We start from the raw sequence: 25,841 nt of genomic DNA, 5'->3' as shown, positions 1-25,841 counted from the left end.
AATGTCAAAGTAGTAAGAAAATTTGGAAAAACCATGCCACACTGTTAATAGTTACAGAGCCATGGAAAGTATGTACTAATTTAGATTTTAAAAATCCAAGTTAAAGACTCTCTGGTTGATACTTTCTAGACTGTACAAAAATCTAGAGATCACCACTATTTTCTAAAAACTCCACATTCCAGTATGCTGAGGTAACTAATTAGGCCTAAAGAAAATAGCTTGTAATCAAAAAGAATGTGGATTAAGAAGCCAAAAAATAAAATGGATTTCAAAGAAAGAAGTTATCCTACCCCTGTATAGAAGCAACTTCTAAAATGGCCCCCAATGATCCCTACCTCCTGGTATTCATGCCCCCATGTAATTCCCTGCTTTTGAACACAAGCTAGACTTGGGGTCTTGCTTCTAACAAACAGATACAGCAAATATGATGGTACATCACTTCAGAGATTAGGTTACAAATAGACTGTGGCTTCCATCCTGGGCCTCCCCCTACCCACGTTGCTCTGCCATCTGCCAGGTTTCAAGACGTCCTATGCAGAGACATCAGGCAAGGAACTGAGGCTCTCAGTCCAACAACCTGTAAGAAACAGAATCCTCCTCTGGGTGAGCCTTCGGATGAAACGGAAGCTCTGGCCTACAACTGAACTGCAATCTCAAGTCAGATTTTGACCCAGAGGCACCCACTTAAGCAACGCCACAGACACTGAGATCGTTTGCTGTTTGAAGCTGCTGAGTTTGTTATACAGTAAAAGATAACTAAGACAGTGCCTGCCTAGAGTCGGGAGTGATGAGGAGAAAAGAAGGCAATAGCTAAAGGGTCTGGAGTTTCTTTGGGGAGCGATGAAAATGTTCTAAAACTGACTGTGGTGATGGTTACAGAACTCGGTGAACATACTAAAAACCTTGAAGTGTACACTTTAAATGGATGAATTGTATGGTATAGAAATTTTATCTCAATAAAACTGATAACAAAAAGAAGTAACACTCCTGTGTGAAGTCACTTCTGAAATCTTACATGAATTTTTAATTATTTCAAAAGAATTAAGAGTGGAAAAGTTCTTGGCAAAAAAGAATGGAGGTGACTTCGGGTAAAGACATTTAAAAGACTAGAGAAAAAGAAGCAAATAAAGGAATAAGAACTGGAAAACTATCCACATTTGCAAGTGATATAATTGGATACCTAGAAAAACTCAAGAGAATGGAAAAATTACTATAAACATTAAATTTAGAAAAGTACCAGGATTATAAAATTAACAGACACCAATAGCTGTCATATACAAACAATAGATAGAAATAAAAAAACTAAAACTCTCTTGAAAGACTGACAAATAGAGTTGGACAACGGAAAATACCTCATTCTAAAACCAAGGGTCTTTATAATTTTGATTAAATTTAGTGTTAAATCCTAGCTCTAGAAATTATATCCCTTTCTATATACCTTGTTTTCCCGAAAATAAGACCTAGCCTTACAATCAGCTCTAATGCGTCTTTTGAAGCAAAAATTAATTATGAGACTCAGTATTATATATTATATTACATTATTACATTATTATTACATTGTCATTACATTACATTATATTACATTATATTATATTATATTAATTATATTAGACCCAGTCTTACACTGTAGTAAAATAAGAGGGGGTCTTGTACTAATTTTTGCTCCAAAAGATGCATTAGAGCTGATTGTCCGGCTAGGTCTTATTTTCCGGGAAATACGGTACATAGTATATATGCCCCTCAGAGACCTAGCCCTTCCCCGGGATAATCAGCAACCCCCAAAGCAAGAGAAGACAGTAGCCGGAACCTGACTAATGGTCACACAGTCCTTACCTCTCCCAGACTGAAGGTAACATCTTGCCCTAAGTTATGTTTCAACTCCTGAGCCCTCATGTGGAACGACCCCCCCTGGCTGCTTTCCCACGAGACCGGACAGAGGGACAAAGGACAGAGGGAGACCAGACAGAAGGAGACCAGACAAAGGGACACTGGAAAAGACCTCAGACCTCCCAGCACGACCTTAAACCCCAAACCTTTGGTGTCTTGTGATTTTGCCCCATAGAATCTATAACCTATACAGCATCGGGGAGTTCAGGCTTTTGAGCATTAGCTTCCTGTTCTCCTGGATGGCACCATTCGTAACAAAATAGCCAATATTTCTCCACTGCAATTCTTGGTGTTTAGGGTTTGGCTCTGCTAGTGCAGGATGGATGAACTCTTTCTGTTCCATAACAATTCTAGGATACAAAGACTCAACATTATAAAGTTATCAGTTTTCCCTAAGTTAACTTATAAATTTAGTATGATCCCAATAAAAATAGCAACAGTTTTCCCCCCTCCAGAGCTGTAAAAGTAAAAAATAAAATTCCTAAAAAAAAAAAATTAAAATAACCAAGAAAACTTGGAGGAGAAGGGAGCAATATATGGTGAACAGAAATGGAAACTGTCCTTCTAGATACTAATATAGATTTAAAAGCTTCTACAAATTAAATGATGTGATTCTGGCACATGAGGAAACAGAATAGTCCAGAAATAGACCCAAGAACATATTGAAATCTAGTACATGATAAAGGTGTTATCTCAAATCAGTGTAAGATGGAAAGATGATATTTTAATCAGTAGTACTGGGACAACTCGAAAGCCATTTAGAAAAAAATTGGATTCATATTTCATATTATACATCAAAATAAACTTCATAAAAGACCCCATAAAAGATCCCGGATAGCCTCAGCAATCTTGAGAAATAAGAACAAAGTGGGAGGTATAACGATACCTGACTTCAAACTATACTACAAGGCTACAGTAATCAAAACAGCATGGTACTGGCATAAAAATAGACACATAGATCAATAGAACAGAATAGAGAGTCCAGAAGTAAATCCATGCCTATATGCCCATCTAATCTACGACAATGGAAGCAAGAATGTATGATGGGGTGAAGACAGTCTGTTCAATAAGTGGTGCTGGGAAACCTGGACAGACACATGCAGGAAAATGAAGCTGGACCACCTCCTTACACCATATACAAAAATAAATTCAAAATGGCTTAAAGACTTAAATGTAAGATCTGAAACCATAAAATATCTTGAAGAAAATATAGGAAGAAACTTCATGGACATTACCCGGAGTAAGATTTTCACTGATATATCCCCTCGCGCGAGGGAAGTAAGAGAAAAAATAAACATGTGGGATTACATCAAACTAAAAAGGTTTTTCAAAGCAAAGGAAACCATCAATAAAACAAAAAGGGATCCTACTGAATGGGAAAAGATATTTGCCAATGATATATCTGATAAGGGATTAATATCACAAATCTATAAAAAACTTACTCAACTCAACTCCAAAAAAACAAACAACCCAATTAAAAAATGGGCAGAGGACTTGAGGAGACATTTTTCTAAAAAGGACATACAGAAGGCAAGAAGACATATGAAGAAATGAAAAAATAAATAAATAAACTTCAAATGATTCAGAGACTGAAATGTAAAATGAAACAGGGGTGAATACCTTCGTAACCTGGGAAGGAAAAAAAAACTTCACAGCTATTACTAAAAATCTAGAAGCAACAGACTAATAAATTATACCACACACGGGCCGGCCCGGTGGCGCAGGCGGTTAGAGCTCCGTGCTCCTAACTCCGAAGGCTGCCGGTTCGATTCCCACATGGGCCAGCAGGCTCTCAACAAAAAAAAAAATAATAAATAAATAAACTGGTAACGGCGGTTATCTGAGAGAACTAAAAAAAAAAAAAAAAAAAAAAGTTTAAAAAAAAAAAATTAAAAAAAAAAAAAAAAATTATACCACACACGTTTTTTAAAAGTTTACATAGCAAAAACCATAAGGAAAGTCAAAAAAAAATGAAAATGTAGGAAAATATCATATCACAGATAAAGGGCTAATATCTCTAATACACAATTAGTTCCTAAAAGTTAAAGGAAAATAAGATCAATATTCAAATTTTTAAAGGCAAAAGTTATGAACGGAAAAATTCACAAAAATGAAAATGACTGAAATATATGAAAAAATGCTTCCATCATTCATAATAAAATATGTTTAAATTATTTAAGAACTCAAACAACCCAATTCAAAACCAGGCAAGACAAGTATCCATCAACATATGGATAAACAAAATTGGTATATACATACAATGGAAAATTATTCATCTTTAAAAAGAACGGAAATTCTGACACGTGCGAAACCAAGGATGAACCTGGAAGACATTATACTAATTGAAATAAGCCAGTAAGAAAACGGGGAAACACTGTATGATTTCACTTATGAAGTACCTACAATAGTCGAACCACCAGGGCAGGTGGAAAGGGGAATGAAGAGCTGTTGTTTAATGGGTACAGTTTCAGCATGGGACAATACAGTAGTTCTGGAGAACGATGATGGCTGCACAACTATGTCTTTATTGCCACTGAACTATACATTTCACCAAAATTTTAAAAAACTACATGAGACAGTGCTTACCTATCAAGACTGGCAAAAATTCAAAAATCGGACAGCATATTCTGTTGGCACGATGACAGCAATAGGCAGTCTCATCTCATATACTGTGATGGGAATGCAAAATGACACCACCTACTAGTAAAATAACATGTACCCTTTAACTTGACAATTCTAATTCTAGGAACCTACTCTGAAAGAACATCCCCATAAATAAAACATGCATATGGTTATTAAATATGATATTATATGAAGTAGCAAAAGCTTGGAAACAACCCATAAACCCATCAAATAAGGGGATGGATGAGTATACAATATGTACGTACACACACACACACACGTACACACACACACACAATGGAATACTATGGAGCCATAAAAGACATCTATGTAATGACGTGGAATAATCTTCAGGCTATCATGTGTTAAAAGGCAGATGCCAAAGAGCATACGTGATAGGCTACTTTTTATATATGGAGGAGAGGGGCTAAGAAACACTGAGAAGGCAACTTTTTTTTTTAAATTACCAATAAGGGAAGAAAGGAAGAAGGGACAACTATGGAAATGAGACTTCTAACTTGTATCCAGTTATACATATTCAAAACAGAAAAAAACATTTTTAAAGAACTGAAAACAAATGAACCAACCTAACTGCATATTACTCAGAGATACAACCACATACAAAAAAAAGTGAACTATTTTAACTGATTTTAGAATGTACTGTTTTTCTCAACAACCTTAGTAAAAGCCCTGCAAAGAAATTTTAGGCTGGACTCAATAGTCAGTAGTAATAATGACATTGTTACTATTTTGAAAATATTTTAATACATGTAGTAAACCAATACAAATAAGTTAATGTTTTAGGAACTGAGATTTTCAATATGAGAAAAAGGTACAATTGTAGAATACAGTGAGAAAAAAATCCATAATGTTAAATTTGAATAAAAAATACGTAAACTGATTTTTCCCCTCCCACAAAACTTTTGTTTCTATCTCTGTGTACTGTCAAGTCCTAGAAGCAATGATGACCCAGTAACACTAAATACACCTAGTACCCAGACTGTGGTTCATTCCCTACTAATAGAAACTAGGATTCCTTAAAGGAATGACTGATTCCAGGTATGAATCAGGATATGAATCAGGATATGTAAAATGCGTACGTACAAGGTGAATCTGGAACATCTGTATGTGTTGATCACAAAGGTGTATCAAAAGAACACTGAAGCCAAAAGAAAGGAATTCCCACAGGCCAGAGGTTGGACAATTTGAATATCAAAAAGAATAATTAATACAATGAATATATACATCATAATTTTACAAAAGAAAGAAGCCCACACCTCACTGGAAGTAACTAAGATACTAACTCCTTATTCTAAAACTTAGCATTTAAAAGAAAATTAAGTATTTATTCTGAGTTTTAAGTGCATGAAATACAATGCATAAGAATACAAAAGAAATCAAATCACTGAAAATTATTACAAATTTGTGATAGTTTGTGCTTCTTTATTAGCACAGTAAACAAATTTTAGTGGCAAGTAATAAGTACCATAACCAAATGCAGTGATGAACAGACAATGATGTGAGGTGTGTACAGTAACTATAATATCTCTGCTTTCTACTGGCGACAAACTCATAAGTACTGCTAATACTACTTTGGCTTGTTGCCTACATTCGTAATTGAAACAGATGCTAACTTTCAGTTATAGGTCATTAAAAATAAATTATTTTTTCCCACCCAAGTGTTTTGCCCTGAATTCTATCACTGACTCCGGGCTAAGAACTGCCATTCCCTGGGAATTGGGAGCCCTAAACCAAGAACCTCCCCATTAGAACCCAATCCAAGTAATAAATTCAACCTATGCACAATTCTTCCTCAATATTGTGGAGATTCCAATGCCAAGCCTCCTCCCTTTCTCCGTATCAGTCCCCTGCATTCTTACTGTCATCTCCAGCCAGCATGGTATTTACTGAACACTCACTACGTGCCAAGTACTATTCAAGTAGTAAACATGTAGTACCTCATTTAAACCTTCACAACAACCTTCTGAGGGAAGTATTTTATCATTACCAATTCAAAAACATGGAAAATAAGCCCAGAGTACAGCACTTTACCTACACTCTTGCTAATTTCCTAACAGCATTTTCTCTAACAGCATTTTCTATTTTTCTTCCATTGCATTCACCTAGCAAAACTCCAATGCCAATCAAATACACGGTGATGGAAGGGAGGACTCTGGGTGGTGAACACACAATGGGATTTATAGATGATGTAATACAGAATTGTACACCTGAAATCTACGTTAACTTTACTAACAATTGTCACCCCAATAAACTTTAATTAAAAAAAAATACAAAAAAAACCACTCCAATGCCAGATGAATCCAGCCAACTGTCCACTTTCTGCCCTTCTGTACCGATACTTCTGAACTTCTGGTAGGAGAAGAAACTTGCAATCTCAGTACAACTTAACCTAAGCCCTCAATGATACCTGGCAAATCCTTCCGTACTTCCCTAGTCAAAGCTCTTAACCACTCTCCATAGCAGTTAGTTCAAAACTCGGCTCAAATCTCTGCACGCGGCTCATTTTCAGCAGATGACTTCATAGGAAGTACGTTATCAGATAGAACAGCCTCACATTCTAACAATGAACCAAACCAGTAAATTCAACTTCATCCATACCCGTTCTTTAGTCTGGTTACAGTAGGAAAGCTGCCTAAGGCTAATGCTTCTACCCATTCTTTCACCTCAAGAAGTACCTTTGCTCACAACTCCTGCCCTCCTAAAATAGCTTAAACAGCTCACACATACACTAGTACCTGCCTAGTGACATTCAAACATCATTGCCCATCACTCACGAGACAGACACCCACACAGACCAACCCTGCCCTATCTCCCTCCTCCATTCACCCAAAACTCCTTGAAAATATAGTCAAAAAATAGGTCTCCCCCACTTCCCTTTCATTTCCCAGCCCACGCAATCTGATCCAGTTCTCAATAAGACTTCTGAGTAACTGCCAACATCTGAACATCTGAGGCTGCTGACACTCTCTCCCCCGCCCCTCCTAACCCCACTCTCCAGTTTTCCTAGCCAGCTCCTGGCTGGGGAAGGGGAACAGGACTTTAGTGGGGAACAGTGTGTACTTCCAGGATTTTTTTCCAACTCAAGTTGTTGTCCTTTCAGTCTTAGTTGTGGAGGGCGCAGCTCAGCTCCAGGTCCAATGGCCGTTGCTAGTTGCAGGGGGCGCAGCCCACCATCCCTTGCAGGACTCAAGGAATCGAACTGGCAACCTTGTGGTTGAGAGCCCGCGCTCCAATCAACTGAGCCGTTCGGGAGCTCAGCAGTAGCTCAGCTCAAGGTGCCGTGTTCAGTCTTAGTTGCAGAGGGCACAGCCCACCATCCCTTGCAGGAGTCGAGGAGTTGAACCAGCAACCTTGTGGTTGAGAACCAGCAGCCTTAGGAGTTAGGAGCAGGGAGCTCCAACCGCCTGAGCCACTGGGCCAGCCCACCTCTCAGGCTTTTACAGCTCACTCTTCTACCGACTCCTTAAGCATCGTACTCAGTGGGCTTTCCTTATCTCACTTACACACTCTTCTCAAGACATCTGTCACTCTCACTTGTTTAAAAAAATTTCAAATACAAGTATATAAAGAAAAGCAAGTCCCTACCTCCTCCTTTTCAATCTGTCACCCACTCCTTTAAGGGTAAACTATTAACATTTGGCATATATCCTCCCAAATCTTTTTCTCCAATGTACACAAGTCAGTCCACCATACACTGAGCAGCAACTGTATGTCAAAACTTGGCTGAGCATTTGGCGTACACCATGTCTAATCCTTAGAAGACCTTGTAAAGCACGTATTGTTCTTCCATTTCTCACGAGATATTATGAAACAGGCACAAGGGAGTGAACGGGACCTGCCAGTTCCTGAGTGGCAAAGCTGGAGCTTGTACTGGTCTCTCAAGCCCTGGCTCTGTTACTGTGTCTTGCCTTCCAAAGCTACTTGTTAATGGGTGATCTAGGTGTACTTCCTCCTTTCAGCCCCAGGAAAAAGAAAGGGAGTACTACTCCTTTTTCTTTCCATACCTCCCATTGATCTTTCCATACCTCCCATTGATCCCTTCACTGCCCAGAGCACAAAACAACATGTGCTCTGGAGCAGAAACTGACTTCCTCTCAAGCAAATGAGTCTTTTAAAGGATTTGTGGCAAAAGGCACTTTTGGGACTAGTGAAATTTTACAGACTGTATTTAACAGCATCTTCCTAACAAGACCTAACTATACTCCCATAGTCTTAATTCTTCTCTAGAAAGCATGAATGTGTTATCTAACAAACACAACACAATTTAACACTTCAGTTTGCAATGCTGTTTTCACATATATAAATTATCATCTTGTCTCAAAATAACCCAGTAAAACATTATCATTTTACATTTGAAGAATCTGAAGTTTAGAGAAGAAGTACGACCCCTTCCCCACTCCAGAACCGGCAGCTGTACGTCACCCCGTGGCGCTGTGACTCTGGCTCCAGCGCTGGCACCACTGCATCCGCTGGCAGTATCTTACGTTGAGGACATTTTCAAAAGTATGTAGAATCACAAAAGCATGTGAGTTTTCTATCAAATCACATTGTGTTGTGATTTATCAGATGTTGGCCTCTGCATGATTTTTAACAGAAAACCAATCCTATTTGGGAGGCAGAGGCACAAAATCTCATGAAGTAAAAAACTTTTTTAATTCTCGAAATAAAATATAATTTTAATTCAATAAACATCTATTGAGTGTCAAGCAGCGGCGATAAAAATGACTAAGATACAAGGCACAGAATAAAAAGAAAATAATTTTAATTTAATGTGATAAATACTGACATGAATAAATGGCATTCGTTCATTCTTCATTCCAAAAACAAGCTGCTATGAACTGAATTGCATTCCCCCAAAATTCGTATTTTAAAGCCCTAACCCCCACGTGATGGGATTGGAGAGGGAGCCTTTGAGACAATGAGGTTTAGATGGAGACATGAGGGGAGGGCTCTCACGATGGCTCAATGCTCTTAGAAGATTCTGTCTCTGCCCTGTGAGGGAGGACACAGCGAGAGGAAGCTCACAGAACCTGACATTCAGGGACCCTGATCTCTGCCTTCCAGCCTCCACAACTGGGAGAAATAAATTTCCTTTGTTCAAACCAACCAATTCTGTAGGTATTTTGCTATGGCTGCCGCAGCAGACTAACGCACACGGCACATGAGGCGCAGAGCTAGGTGCCAGGTACCCAATGCTAAGCAAAGGGACGTGAGAGCCATAACATTGCCTATGGGGCAGAATAACGCAAACAGAGCTTCGTATGGGCATCAAAAGATGACTAAGAACGGGCTGCCTGGGAGAGAAAGGAAGACCCTATATAGGAGAATCTGCTAATACAAACATGAAGGCCTGAAGTAATAACGTGATTTCCATATCATTAAATATCATTTTTCCATAGAAAAATAAATGAAGGTCCACAACCTGACCATATATACACAACTATTATTTGTGGTACATCAAATCATGTTCTATCATGAAGTCATTACAAATAACGGGACCTTATTCCGCACTGTGCCATTTGAAGTTTTTCCCATGAGTACACACCATGAAAATCCGTATTTACTAACATGGAAAGGAGGTCACTGTATCAATAATAGAAAACGGTTACGAAATAGTACTGGAATGAGATTTTTTTTGTTTGTTTTCAATAAAGTGAAGATGAGCCAAAGCATTTAAAATAAGACTAGAAAAATATAATAACCAAAACGTTATTGCCCAACTTCCAATTCTTGCCTTCTTCAGTCCATTCTCCACACAGAACTTTTTTTTTTTTTTTAAAGAAGACTGGGTATGTCACTCCCCAAAACCCTTCACTGGTTCCTCTACTACACTTAGTGTAATACACAAAATTGTTAACATGACTTGTGAGGCCCCGGGTGTCCGGCCCTCGCTGTCAATCATCTCAGGCCTCCCTTCACACAGCACCACTCCTGCCTGAACCATCTTTCAGTTCCTAAAATCAAGCTGAGCCCTCGAAGCTACTAGTCTGTCTTCACTCTATGTGGCTCTTCCTCATTCTTTGGGTCTCACCCTAAATACCATTTCCTTGGAAAGTCCTTCCCTGTGCCCTCCCCTACCACACCCATGCTCACAACTACACCCTCTAATTTTCCTTCCTAGTAATTAAGCATCGTGAGTAATTATACACATACGTATCTGCTTATATATGTTTTTCCTAGTATAGTGTGCCTAGCATATAGTAAATACTCCATAAACGTGTTGAAGGAATAAAAGAATTATGGGTTCATTTTTCTCTTCCGTAATCTACATTTTCTAAATCTTTCTCCACAATGAGCACAGACTAGTATAAGAAAGACAGCATTACTCCCTACTGGTTCTTTAGATTCAAACCAATCATCTTCTCTGTCTAAGCTTAACTGTAATTAAATCCTTATAGTTCTTCTCTAAAAACTGTCTTTCTGGTCAATTCTGTTCCCTCTTTATCCAAGACCCAGGCACCACATTTCACAAATTCTAATACCCTCAAACCTACTAACCAATCTTTCTGCCTCCAACTTTTCCATCTATCTATCCTTTATTCGCATAAAAGAACGGTCTTTTTAAAAATCCAGTTTCACATTATTATTGCTATCGTTAAAATCTACAACTGCCTCCAATATTATTTCCAACTATGTATAAAAGTCATAAGGTACTAATAACTTTTCATTTTCCTTATTCCACACACAATTCCCCTCGCAACTTAGTTCTCATTATTAAAGAACTTAGATTTTCTTCTTTAGCTATGTAAAATAACACCATTTTTAAGGATAACTTTCCTATCTAGTTATGTTCATACATATGCCATCGTAATATATCCTGCCTAGAATGCTAGATTTCTGCCAAGTCACATACTACATATCATTCAAAATTCTGCTCAAAAATCATCTCCCTAAAGTGTTTCCTACCATTTCCATTGTTCCTCTTTGGTCACAACCCCAACTGTATGTTTCTTTGATCCCATTCCCCACAGCGCTCAGCTCTCCCACCCACTCTACCACCACTGATAACAGAACCATTTTTCCCTTTCCTTTTGAAATCTAGGCAATAACCCACATGAGGAACTCCTCCCTTCAAATGAATTCTCTTCTCCTACCCTCTATTAAGATGATTAAAAAAAAAAATTTCCGCTGAATTGCATAGGAATGGGAAAAGGGGGCCACTTTTCCAGGGACCAGGCTAAAGCATCAGCCAAAATATGATCTAAGAAATCTGGAGGTTCCCAGACAAGAAAAGGCTAGGAGTTCATCACCACTAAACCAGCACTACAAGAAATGTTAAAGGGACTTCTTTAAGAAAAAGAAAAAAAGATTAAAAATACGAATAACAGAATGGCAATAATTACCCCCCTCTCAATAATTACTTTAAATGTAAATGGAATAAATGCTCCAATCAAAAGACAGAGGGTGCTGAATGGGTAAGAAAACAAGATGCATACATATGCTGCCTACAAGAGACCCCCTTCAAATCTAGACACAGACTGAAAGGAAAGGGATGGAAAAAGATATTTCATGCAAATCGAAACAAAAAAAGGGCAGAAGTAGCACTACTTGTATCAGATAAAAAGACTTTATAACAAAGCCTATAACAAGAGACAAAGAAGGACCCAGTAATTCCACTTCTGGGTATTTATCCAAAGAACCCAAAACACTAATTTGAAAAGACATACTTGTACTCCTCCACATCCCTATGTTCACTGCAGCATTAGCTTCAATAGCTGAGATATGGAAGCAACCCAAGTGTCCACTGATAGACTAATGGATAAAAAAGATGTGGTACATATATACAATGGAATATTACTCGGCGATAGAAAATGAAATCTTGCCATTTGCAATAACACGGATGGACCTAGAAGGTGTTAATTATGCCAAGTGAAATTAAGTCAGAAAAAGACAAATACCATATTATTTCAGTTATGAGGAATCTGAAAAACAAAATAAAACAAAAACAAAACAGATACACAGAAGATTTTGATGGTTGCCAGATGGGAGGGGGAGGGGAAGAATGGGTAAAAAAGGGGAGGGGATTAGATGTACAAATTGCCAGTTACAAAAACAGTCACGAGGAATAAAAACAGACAAACAAACAAAAGTCACGGGGATGTTACGTACAGCATAGTGAATATCGTCAATAATACTGTAATAACTATGCATGGTGCCAGGTGGGTAATAGTCTTATCAAGGAGATCACTTCATAAAGTATACAAATGTCTAATCACTATCTTGTACACCTGAAACCAATGTAACATTGTATGTCAACTGTAACTGAAAAATAAATTTAAAAAAATATATTTTTAAACAGAGGGAATAGGAAAATTTTTTCAAAAGATAAATTTTTAAAAAAGGGCTAATTATGGGCCAATGGACCCATATGGGCCCATTATGGGCCAATTATGGGCCAATGGGCCAATGCCTTTTCCAGGGGACCCAGCCATACCACATTCAGAGAAGATTCTGGCCTGAACTTACAGGAAGGACAGACACCCTCTTCCTAAGAAGGGCAGGGAGCATGAAAAACAGGAGGTGGGAACAGCAAAAGGTGGGAAGAAATGTTGATTAGGTGTTGGAAGAGGTCAAAGCTTTCAAAGCTTTCTGACTTAGAGCCAGCCTGAAGACTTTTTGAAACCCAATACTTACGTTGCACCAACTATGCTAGCCCCTTTACATGTATTGTCATTAGAATCATTTATAATTTTGGAAGTTTCAAGGCTTCTGACAGCTCTGCAGAGTTAGCAATATCTATAAGAATTATTCAAGGTAGACTCAGGACTTGGCCTAAGAAAAGAAGTCAAGTGGTAGTTCAGATTTCCAGATTTCCCAGCCAGGATGGCTAGGGATTACCAAAAAAGTTGGCTTGTTCAGGACAAATGCATTGCATTTTAATGGAAAGTTCACTAAGCTCAGCGGATAAAGTATAAGAGGGTCAAGAAATAATAAAATTGTAAAATAATAAAATTGAAATAAAAACTAAATATTTGTCAAGCTTTAATCACTATAAATTTTAATCACTATAAATTTCAATTCACTTCTCTAGGCTAGGTAATTACCATTTGCATTGTTCAGCACCATGCAGTTTTCAAAACATTCGCACAGATGCCAATTCATTGGATCCCTACAATTTAGAAGTTCCAGGACAGCTCACAAATGCAGGCCCATTTTGCCCAGGGAGAAACTGAAGGTCTAAGAACTGAAATCATGTATCCTAGTTCTTCTCTAACTAGTCAAGGGCAAGGCTGGGAATCCAGGATAGGGCACCATCTCTTGGCTCCTGATCCAAGGCATCCCCCCCACATCCCTACTGAACTGAACATATACTTCCATTAAAGTTAGCAATTACATTACTGCAATCATTTGCACATTGGTCTTCTACACAGACAGGATGCTTGAGAGTAAAACATTTTTCTTGGTATCCTCACCTAGCAAAGAGACTGGCACATAGGTATTCAATAGTTGGACTGAACTGAATATATGGACACTAAAGCTCTGTTTCCATTTTATATAATAGGATATAGATACAAAAATTAAACAGCAAACTCAGTGACTGAAAACTCAGTGACTGCCTGGATTTAAGTTAAATTCTTAAATGTTATTTCTGAGTTTATTTTCTTAATATGGTATAAGAAACTGGAACTAGAAATTGAAACCTATGTAAAAATAACCATTAGCAATTTATATGCAGTCCGTTCATTTCCAGTCCCTCCCGGAGGCTAATGGATGGGAGAACACAAGAGTTTACCTATACATTATCAACCAACAAGAAACAATTTGACCTAAAAATTAAACTCCCAACTTCCTACACTTGAGTGTGCTACAATTGTTCCTCCTACAACTGAACTACAAAACAAATCCTATTACAATAAAAATTCGTATCAGAGAAAGAGCTGTATTTTCAATATTGATTAATTTCAGTGTTTCTCAACCTTTTTTTTCCGTTATCACTCTCCAAAGCTTTTTCAGACTTTTTCTTCCTAACCATCCCTCCCCTATGAAATTTTAATAAGATGGATACACTGTGTATCTGTTTACATACTGTGTGTATCTAAGCTTTATATGTAAAAATAAGAATTGTTTACCACCACCCCCAGAACCAATTTTCGTTCCCTTTGGAAAGACATTGCCCTCACTGAAAATACTTAATATTTATTGAGTGGTAGCATATGCCAGCCTAAGTAAGATATCACTATTAAAAATTCTAGAACAGCAATCCAACTTAGTTTTGTAGTTTACTATATGAGTTTTGACCCACAGAACTAAAATCAAATGGGATTGAAGATAGAGCCCTTCCTAATATGTACACCTAGTCAAGGCCCCATCTCAAATATTTGATGAATGCATAAAAATTGTTAGAATTATAGATGTGGTAGTTACACAGCTTGTAAATGCCATTTAGCAAGATGGCCAGGCTACCGAAATTTTGGCTTCATATCTCAAATATCAAAGAACTCAAAATCCAACTCACTGCAATATGGAAATCCAGAATTTTCTTTAGTCAATTTTCAGGAAGAAAAAAAAAAAGACAAAACAAAGCAAAAACTTAAAACTAAAACAAAGTAACGGTTCCTATTCACTAATTTAACCTTCTAGTTCACTATATGCTTTGAGTATCTAATGAAAGCTATATGCTCTTTCTTCAGGGAAATACACACACACAACACACACACAATTGCAAGAGTGTTCAGAGTCCCTCAACTCCAACTGTTAATTCCAATTTAAGAACTTCTCTATTAAAGGAATATGTAAACCAAATACATTTATTAAGTATAAAAGTTCATTTTTTCATTTAAAATATAAATTTTTAAGCTTAAGGAGCATTCTTATTGGTAATGTAATGTACTGTAGTATTAATTGTATTCTTACAGATTAGGCTTACCAAACAACAAATAAGAAGAGAAACAGCCTATTTTCTGTATATATCTGTAATACCTAAATTAAAACCTCAATATTTACTGGAGCCACAAACATCAATTTCAAAATAAAGCCAGGCTCCCATCTCTGTTACTTCTCTTTACATTAAATGAGAGAAACATGGGAATAAGCAGTCTCTTGGTGCTGCTTCAAAAAGAGCCTCACATGAAAATAAAATCCCCTAAGCAAAGATTAATACAACCCTGATTGATACCATTTACTCTGATTAACAGCAGAAAAATCATGCTGGTAGAAAGTAGGGAAAGTAAGCTTGGACATAAAGGCGCTGGGCCAAAAGTTTAACGTAACAGCACAAGCATGACGCATTTAGAGTCTTTTGAGACTTACATGTAAGCTGACACTGTAATAGTCCATTCTTTAAATATCAGAAAAACTGCCCAAATATTTCAAAATTTAATCAAAATAATTTAAAAGTACAATTGTAAAAGATAATCTCAAATGATCCACACAGGATCAGATGGTCTATAATCAGTAAGCATCAAATATTATCATGAGTTGTAAGATGAGTCAGTGAGTGTTTGGGCCACACTGAAAGAATCCCAAGACACTGAAAAGGGGTTTCAAAAGGATAAAATTTTGTTTAAAAGGTACAAACAGTTCAATGGACTCTAAAAACTAATTTTTGAGATCCTATATTTCTCATACTTGTGTACCTACTCTTAAACACACCTGCAAAAATAAAGATCAAATCTTTCAAAACTATGAAGGGAATATTATTTGTATTAATAAAGGAATCGCAAAATTCAAAAACTCAGAAGTCTTTATTATACTTTAAGTCACTAAAATCTTAGCACATCTTGAAATTCTGAATATTTGTTGAATGAATTTCTCAACAGATGTGATATGCAGAGATGGTGTATACTCATGTCACTGCATGTACAGTAAGAAGGCATGTATATGTAGTAAGGAGAATTATAAAAAATTATATATCTCAATAAGTATTGCAGTTCAAAGTAGAGACCTTGGGAAACTTATTCCAAAAATGGAACGCATCTATGGGATCCATCGTTGAAGCCAGTTTAAAAGCCACACAAAGGTCAGTTCCATCATTTTAGACTTAAGTATTTCACCCAAAGTGTATATTATCCAGCTCAAGTACCTACCTGTTTTTGAAGATACAGAGTGAAAATACTGCATTAGGGTTCTTGGCTCCAAGCTTTAGAAACATCAGTAACTGACTGACTATCTTTAAAACCGAACTTTACTGGACAGCTCTTGAAGGTTACAAAATTGAAATGGGCCTGGAAAATCAAGAATGGAAGACAGAGCACCAACATGCTAGGGAGAAAGAAGCTCAAAGAACCATGTCAGAGAACAGTCTGATCTCAAGGAATAGTCTGATACACAGACCACACTACTCTGACAAGTCTCCAGAAGAACCTCACAGTCTGTTCTGCTCTCAAGAGCCAAAGCTCAGGAAGAAAACATCTGGCTGGAAACGTCTAGGTCTGGCTACACCACAAAAGAGAAGGGGTAAATGGTTCAACAGGCATCCTGGGCTACACACAATGGGGAATGCCCTAAATGCCAGTCAAAACTGGGGGAAATCTTGGTGAAGAGTAAAACAATAAACGTCCGCAACAATCCAATCAGAACCACGTGGCAGAGGACTGTTACCTCTATCATTACCAGAGAACTTTGGGGCTCCGAGAGCTTAAATAATTATGTACAATGGACGCACCTCAGACCTGGACTACACAACCTCTTTCAATTTCTGCTACTTCACAGGATCACTCTAAATTACACCAGGTCATTTAAAATAATCAAATCCAACCTTAAAGCTCTAAAATTTGCCACCAACAAAGACATTTAAAAGTACATGATACCAGTTATTGGAGGTAATAGTGAGGTGTTCTGCAAACACTCTGACTACTGGAGTCATCTATGGAAAATTAAATAGTTGAGGAAAGGAAAATACCTGGCTCATTTACTGCCCCTCCCCCTTAAACGGGGGAGATTACAGAAATCTTGCTAACCGTTTGGGAGTTGAATTCAAGTTTAAACCTATCTACCATCCTTGCTGTGGCCTCTGAAGATTTAGGTCAATACCTACGTCACTGAGGCTCCACCCAGGCTGAGCACCAGCATCCCAAGAAGGGCTCCGGCATCTGTATTTTAATAAAAGCCAGAAAGGAAAGTCATTGGTAAAAAAACGTGTACTTAATATAGAGGGAAAAAAAGAACTTCTCACGATGACTTTAGAGTCACCCCGTAACGGGTAATGTGAAGCCAGACTATTTGCTTATTGGCAAGCTGAGCCTTCTTCTATTCAGTAAAGAAGGGAGAGGGAGAACACCAGACTCAGGAGATAAGTCAAAGTAACTTTTTAAATATTGTAGATTATACATGAGAAGGAACAAATGACAACCTCACACAATATGGATGAACCTCACAAACAATGCTGAACAAAAGCAAGATATAATGAAAAGTACAAAAACTGGCAAAATTATTCTATGTTGCCACACAGCAGCCTACCCGTCTGTCTCCTCGTACCTGCCCCTAAAGAAAGGAGAGTCGGTGAGACGGATCCTTTCAGGGACTTTGCTTCACCTTTGTGTTTGCACCTCATGTCTCTGTTTGAACGCAGCAAGATGGCTGGTCAGCCAATGACGAGTAACATTCCCCACAGCGGGGACAACTCAAGCCAGGTGCAGTCGAGTGGAGACCAACAGGAGAACCCACGGGGTCGATAGAGGTGGGCACAGGCTACAAACCTCCCCGGCTAAGGAGAGCCTCGGCCTCGGTGGCTACATTCCTTCCCACAACCTGCAGGGGAAGTGACTCAATGATGTGCTCTCCATCTATTCATATGCATAAAGGTTTTGTCCCTTGGGGAAGTACATACATCCTGAGACTTACTGCGGGCAAGGGTGACAGGCTTGAATCAGTTTCCTATTATAATGTACGGGATTCACAGATCTTGAGATAGATAAGCTTTATCTCCTTTGCTTCCCCACCTAACTAGAGTCCCTTGGCCCCACCGGCACTCCATTCATGGCTACAGTCTTTTCTTAACCCTGCGCCGCCCTCCTCGCTCCCCACAACGCTCGTTGGGCGAAATGCGACAATGCTGAATTCTAAAGTCAAGCTAGTGGTGACCTTTGAGGACTAGGCAGTGAGCGGAAATCAAACAGGGCTCTTAAAGAGCTGGTCATGTTCTGTTTCTTGACCTAGATACTGGTTTAACAGGTATGGTGAGTTTGTGAAAATTCATCACACTTATGATATATGTACTTTTCTGCACGTTTATTCAACAAAAAGTAGTTTCAAAAAGCCTTAAGCCTCAGCTTTTTTACAAAATCAAACTAATTTCATCATTTCACAATTTCTTTAAAATTCTTTGATTATTTTGATTTCATATCAGTGAGATCACATATACAGAGGGCACCAAAAAAACTGTATACACATTTTAAAAAAGGAAAAAAACTATTAAAATTGTAATACTCAATATATATCGATAACCAAAGATGAATACAAGTCACGTTTGACTTCTGCAATCACAAAAGGTGCTCAGGGCCGGCCCGGTGGCTCAGGCGGTTGGAGCTCCGTGCTCCTAACTCCAAAGGTTCGATTCCCACATGGGGCAGTGGGCTCTCAACCACAAGGTTGCCAGTTCAACTCCTCGAGTCCTGCAAGGAATGGTGGGCTGCGCCCCCTGTAACTAAGATCGAACATGGCACCTTGAGCTGAGCTGCTGCTGAGCTCCCGAATGGCTCAGTTGGTTGGAGCTTGTCCTCTCAACCACAAGGTTGCCAGTTCAACTCCTCGAGTCCTGCAAGGGACGGTGAGCTGCGCCGCCTACAACTAACAACGGCAACTGGAGCTGGAGCTGAGCTGCGCCCTCCACAACTAAGACTGAAAGGACAACAACTTGACTTGGGAAAAAAAAACAAAGGTGCTCAAAGTGGTTACCATCAGCATCCAGACATTTCTGATTGATTATGGCGAACTACTGCTTGAGCAACGTTGACCAGTGTCCACTTGTGTACATTTTTTTGCCCCTCCCCATATAAAATGTGTCCATCATTAATGACCTGCCTAGCCTTAAAGTTTAGCTTTTAAACATCTTAAGAGTACCCAGATGGGGCTGGCCCGGTGGCTCAAGCGGTTAGAGCTCCAAGTCCCTAACTCCAAAGGCCACCGGTTCGGTTCCCGAAAAAGAAAAAAAAAAAAAAAAAAAGAGTACCCAGATATTACAAATATGGATGCTAAGTTAAAACAATAAAAAATTAAAGTAATAAGTTATGAACTTGTTAATATCAAAGTAGTAAATTAAGCTCTAACATTAACAAGCATAAATGTCTAGGCCCTAGGTAAGAGAGTAATTCCTACCCTTAAAGAGTGATACAAGTTGAAGATATGGGGGGTCGGGGGTGGGGAGGACCTCCAAAAGAGAAAAACATGAATGGATGAGTTGACAGGGATGGTTATTAATATGTGAAAACATGAGGACAGGAAAAAATATGTAAGTTTATTCCTAAAACAAATTTAAAGCAATGTAAAATCCCAAAGCCACCCACCTCCACTTCAACTCCCTGGACTTGCCTGAAAAGAGGGGGATAATCCCTATGGGGTTGTTGAAATCAGCAAGAAATACTCAGAATTAGCAAGTGTTTGGATCTTGGCCATGACATGGCAAAGTATAGTGATTCCTGACACAAACACAACAGGTAGTTTCAATTATCTGCCACCGAAGAACTTTAAATTGTCTGAATTTTTTAAGTACCCTTCAGCTTCAACATATAAATTCTTTAGATTATCTTCATGAAAACCAATCACAGGGAAATAGCATGTTACTATGCTTTTGCTTACAGATTTAGAGTAACACACCACAACAAAAAGGTACTTTCTCACCATGATTTCTCACGCAGAGTGACTCAAAAGTCCAAAAATTTGGGTTTTAGTTTTTTTAAGTTTTAGTTTTACACAAGACATAACCTCACAGAAAAGTCTCAAGAAGTATAAACTAAAATACTCACTCAGGAATATTGATGACTTCTTTATTTCATTTTGTTTTTCTAAAATGGTACTTTTGTCCCGGCAAGTTGATACTTTCTAAAACCATATTTCTAGGACACTGCACATCTAGTTTGTTTTTCTAAACAACAAAAAGGAATTTCACATACAGCCCGATTTCATCATAACTCAGTAATGAATAAACAGATACGAGGCCCATTTCACAGCCAGAGGGACACAACCTTTTTTCATGTCATCTTAGTAAAACCTGAGCAAATGAGAAACCCAGATATTGCAAATGCTCTAGGCAATTCTATCAAGGTAAACTTTAGTTATCATTAGATTACTAAATATCAGGAGTCCACAAACAGTCCGTATAAACCTCACCTCTATCTGATTTTAAGTTTTGGTGAAGTCAGACTAAGTTGTCTTATGAGGATTAGATTTTTTTGCCCACCTTCGTGAATTGGGAAAACTTTCTTAAAATCAAAACAGATTATGGTACACCTGAAACTAATATAATCCTGTCTGTCAACTAGAATTTATTTAAAACTAAATTTTCAAAAAGAAAAAATACTTAGGTATTTTTCTGACTCTCAAAATGTCTGTGGTTTTCATGCTGAGATAAACTAAGCTCCTGAAACCACTCTACCATATAATGATTTAGACCAGGGGTGTCCAACCTTTTTTCAACGTTTTTCACCAAGGGCCATGTGCGGTACAATACACAAACTGCCAGGCCACTCACTCGAGGTGAAGTAGTATTGCCTCACCTGGTTTATTTAAGTCAAGTAAATATATTTTTGGAATTTGCTGCAGGCCAATAAAAAGTGGATTGCGGGCTGCAATTTGGACACCCCTGACTTAGACAAACCCTCTCTGGACAAACGAACCATCTCTCTGATTGTCTGCGGGTTCTAAACAGCCATTTTTGTAGACAGGCGGATATGTGATAAAGCAAATACAGCAAAAATGTTCATGATAAAACCTAGGCGGTGAGTGTATAAAGTGTCCACTGCAGCAGTTTGTTCAACTTCTCTTTATGGGAAAATTCTCCCAAGGTATTTGGGTGAAAACAACCTTGCAAAGTCAGAATGCACAGAACTCCCCTTTAACCTACCGAAGGCTTTGAGGCCTTTCACCGAATCACAAACCCCGCGCTTCCAGCACCCCACGCAAAAGCCCTCCCTGGAGACGGCGGCAAGACTTTCGGGAGAAGAAACAGTCAAGCGAGAAAGCGTAAACGCGCGACGGAACACCACCTCCCCCAAAGCCGGTTTACCTAGAAAGTCATTTTCCGAGAGTGGTCACGAGGATTTTTGTGGGACTTTTTTAACTTTATCGGTGAAACAACTCTGCCTCCCTTAACATTTCACCGACATTTTTCAAAATTCCAAACAGTACTCCTTTTAAAAAACAAAAAAAAAAAAAAAAAAAAAACACCAGTCTCCCAGAAAGCGGATCTGTGGGCCCCCCCCCCCGGTCCTAAAACCTGCAAAGCCCCGGCGTTCGGGGCGCTGGCGGCGCCAGGTGTTTGGCTCCCACGGGCAGGTGGGGGTTGGAACCGGGTGTACGTGGCGTATCCAACACGCGGAAAGCGGCGGGGAAGACCTGCAGGCCGCCCGGGGGGCCGCAGCACAGGGGCGACGCGCCAGGAGGAAGGGGCACCGCGAGCCGTCTGCGGGGCGCTGCCGGGCGCGGCGCTCGGAGCTCGGAGGGCGGACGCCCGGGCCCCGCACCGGCCACCCCAGCCCTGCCCGCACCTCTCGGTCCTTGAGGCCCAGCAAGAGCACCTCCTCCATCAGGGTCAGCCGCGTTTCCTTGGAGTCGCCCTTGTCGTCCTCGTCCTGTTCGTCGCGGCGGCTCTGCGCGTCCTCCTCGCCGCCGCCGCCGCCGCCGCCCGCCGCCCGCTCCTTGTCGGCCGCGGTGCGGGAGGCCTCCGTGCGCCGCTGCACCAGGCCCGAGCTGCGCTGGGTCAGCGAGGTCATGGCTCCCGCCTCGGCGCCGGGCCGAAGGGACGCGGACCTACCGGGTCTCCCTCCGACCCCCCCCCCGCGGTCCCCGACCCGGGCTTCCGTGTTAAATCCCGGTGCTGGGGCGACGTCCGTCGGCAGCGGGGCGGGGGGCAGGCATGGGGAGACGGGCCGGGGCGGAGCGGACGGGCCGGGTGTCGGCGGGGCGAGAGGGGGCTCCTTCCTTCCCGCGGCCGCAGCCCCGGAGGCAGCCCGAACACCCGGCGGCGGCGGCGGCGGCGGCGGCGGCGGCGGCAGCGGCGGCGGCGGCGCTTTTCCAATATGGCGGCGCTGGCTGACGTCACCGGAGGATGTGGCACCGCCGGCGCCGGGCAGGACCCGAGGGCGCCGGAAGCGGCGGGCGGGCGGGCGGGGGCCGGCGGACCTCGGGCGGCTCCCGGCCCTCGGGTGTGCGCCGCGTCTCGGCCTTTCCCGGGCGTCCCTTCGCCATCCGGCCGGCGGAGCCCCTCCCGTGACGTGTCCTCCCTCCGCGGGTCTCCCCGCAGGAAACCCGGGCTGGAGCCACGGGCCGCGGGAGCCGTGGCCTAGCAAGCGTGGACTGCGGTCAGCCTCCAGCTGTGCCCTTAGCTCCCAGACATCACCATCCTCGGAGTTGGCCTTGGCCGGGGTTGCGGGGACCCGGCTTACAGCTCGGAGTCCCCGCGAGACACAGAAAGGACTTTGCTCGCTGCAGTTGGAGCGAGGAGAGGACGCGTCCTCTGCCCCCATTCCCGGACCCTCCAGGAGCAGCAGCTGCCCTTCGACGGCTTGAAAGTGCCCTTGGTGTTTTCCAGGTGTATCACTGCATAAAAAGAGATGGGAACAGATTGAATCGGTTTGTTTGTCAAACTGTTTTCCTCGCCCCCCGACTTGTAAAGTGACCGGGGCGCCGTGAGTACAGTTAGTACTGCTCATGTCGGTATACTCGACCGAAACGAACTTTATAGACAGACAATAAACCTGTTGAGTTTCATGCCACGTCTTTGTGCACATTGAATCTCCCTCAATTTCAGTACTAGGTTAAATCCTCTGCGCGTGCTTGACTGTGCAAGTTATGTTAAAGAATAAATGTCAAAACGGACAGGAGGGTGGGAAGGGTGGAGCTTGTAAGTAAAACGTTATCTAGAAATGGAATTGCATCTTATTTAAAATCAACCATGACCACAGGCTTTGACTGCAGAATGGTTTACATAGAAATATATTGTTGTAACAGGACTTAAGCTATAATAAATGATTAAGCCGTAAAGCCATCCCGTAGAAATTCTGGCTACAGATTTCTCCCCCTTCCAGAAAACCATTATCCAAAACTACTGGTCACACCACCACCACCTCAAGCCCTGGAAAGTGAGAATGCTTAAGCTACTGGGGTGGGGAGGACTGAGCAGGGTGAGCACAAAGTAGACCCTCCCTTTTCCCTGTCATTCTGGGCAAAGGTCTATTTCACCTCAACCAATTTCTCCCATTCATATCCTGTTCGATTTTTTTTTTCTTTCTTTCCCAAATAGCCAACATATTCTCTGATACTCCTCCTCTCAAAAGGGGAAACCTAATTCCCCTCCCCCTGTGTGGGCCAGACTTAGTGACTCTCTTCAAACAAATAGAATGTGGCAGGTGTGATTGTGTGACTTCTTAGGCTAGGTCATAAAAGTCTTTGCTGTCTCTCTCTCTCTCTCTCTCTCTCTCTCTCTCTCTCTCTCTCTCTCTCATAAAAGTCTTTGCTGTCTCTCTCTCTCTCTCTCTCTCTCTCTCTCTCTCTCTCTCTCTCTCTCATAAAAGTCTTTGCTGTCTCTCTCTCTCTCTCTCTCTCTCTCTCTCTCTCTCTCTCTCATAAAAGTCTTTGCTGTCTCTCTCTCTCTCTCTCTCTCTCTCTCTCTCTCTCTCTCTCTCATAAAAGTCTTTGCTGTCTCTCTCTCTCTCTCTCTCTCTCTCTCTCTCTCTCTCTCTCATAAAAGTCTTTGCTGTCTCTCTCTCTCTCTCTCTCTCTCTCTCTCTCTCTCTCTCATAAAAGTCTTTGCTGTCTCTCTCTCTCTCTCTCTCTCTCTCTCTCTCTCTCTCTCATAAAAGTCTTTGCTGTCTCTCTCTCTCTCTCTCTCTCTCTCTCTCTCTCTCTCTCATAAAAGTCTTTGCTGTCTCTCTCTCTCTCTCTCTCTCTCTCTCTCTCTCTCTCTCTCTCATAAAAGTCTTTGCTGTCTCTCTCTCTCTCTCTCTCTCTCTCTCTCTCTCTCTCTCATAAAAGTCTTTGCTGTCTCTCTCTCTCTCTCTCTCTCTCTCTCTCTCTCTCTCTCATAAAAGTCTTTGCTGTCTCTCTCTCTCTCTCTCTCTCTCTCTCTCTCTCTCTCTCATAAAAGTCTTTGCTGTCTCTCTCTCTCTCTCTCTCTCTCTCTCTCTCTCTCTCTCTCTCATAAAAGTCTTTGCTGTCTCTCTCTCTCTCTCTCTCTCTCTCTCTCTCTCATAAAAGTCTTTGCTGTCTCTCTCTCTCTCTCTCTCTCTCTCTCTCTCTCTCTCTCTCATAAAAGTCTTTGCTGTCTCTCTCTCTCTCTCTCTCTCTCTCTCTCTCTCTCTCTCTCTCTCATAAAAGTCTTTGCTGTCTCTCTCTCTCTCTCTCTCTCTCTCTCTCTCTCTCTCTCTCATAAAAGTCTTTGCTGTCTCTCTCTCTCTCTCTCTCTCTCTCTCTCTCTCTCTCTCTCATAAAAGTCTTTGCTGTCTCTCTCTCTCTCTCTCTCTCTCTCTCTCTCTCTCTCTCTCATAAAAGTCTTTGCTGTCTCTCTCTCTCTCTCTCTCTCTCTCTCTCTCTCTCTCTCTCATAAAAGTCTTTGCTGTCTCTCTCTCTCTCTCTCTCTCTCTCTCTCTCTCTCTCTCTCTCATAAAAGTCTTTGCTGTCTCTCTCTCTCTCTCTCTCTCTCTCTCTCTCTCTCTCATAAAAGTCTTTGCTGTCTCTCTCTCTCTCTCTCTCTCTCTCTCTCTCTCTCATAAAAGTCTTTGCTGTCTCTCTCTCTCTCTCTCTCTCTCTCTCTCTCTCTCTCTCTCATAAAAGTCTTTGCTGTCTCTCTCTCTCTCTCTCTCTCTCTCTCTCTCTCTCTCTCTCTCATAAAAGTCTTTGCTGTCTCTCTCTCTCTCTCTCTCTCTCTCTCTCTCTCTCTCTCTCTCATAAAAGTCTTTGCTGTCTCTCTCTCTCTCTCTCTCTCTCTCTCTCTCTCTCTCATAAAAGTCTTTGCTGTCTCTCTCTCTCTCTCTCTCTCTCTCTCTCTCTCTCTCTCTCTCATAAAAGTCTTTGCTGTCTCTCTCTCTCTCTCTCTCTCTCTCTCTCTCTCTCTCTCTCATAAAAGTCTTTGCTGTCTCTCTCTCTCTCTCTCTCTCTCTCTCTCTCTCTCTCTCTCATAAAAGTCTTTGCTGTCTCTCTCTCTCTCTCTCTCTCTCTTC

At 40.8% G+C, this 25,841-nt stretch overlaps 1 protein-coding gene across 2 annotated transcripts in view; it reads right to left on the bottom strand.

Annotated features, from left to right (window-relative positions):
- The window catches only part of GOLPH3 (golgi phosphoprotein 3), a 49,456-nt gene extending 26,321 nt beyond the window's left edge, over window positions 1-23,135 (bottom strand). Inside the window, exon 1 of one of the 2 annotated variants that reach the window (XM_081053219.1) lies at window positions 22,173-23,135. In XM_081053219.1, the coding sequence (XP_080909345.1) occupies window positions 22,173-22,397 (225 nt within the window). In that variant the 5' untranslated portion in view covers window positions 22,398-23,135. The remainder of the gene's footprint in view (window positions 1-22,172) is intronic. The other variant, XM_081053218.1, reaches the window with a different exon arrangement.
- Window positions 23,136-25,841: the final 2,706 nt, after the last annotated feature.

This window comes from Rhinolophus hipposideros, assembly GCF_964194185.1.
Source record: "Rhinolophus hipposideros genome assembly, chromosome: 7".
Taxonomy (NCBI): Eukaryota; Metazoa; Chordata; class Mammalia; order Chiroptera; family Rhinolophidae; genus Rhinolophus; species Rhinolophus hipposideros.
The sequence above is the reverse complement of the archived record's forward strand: the minus strand, read 5'-3'. Positions and strand labels throughout refer to the sequence as shown.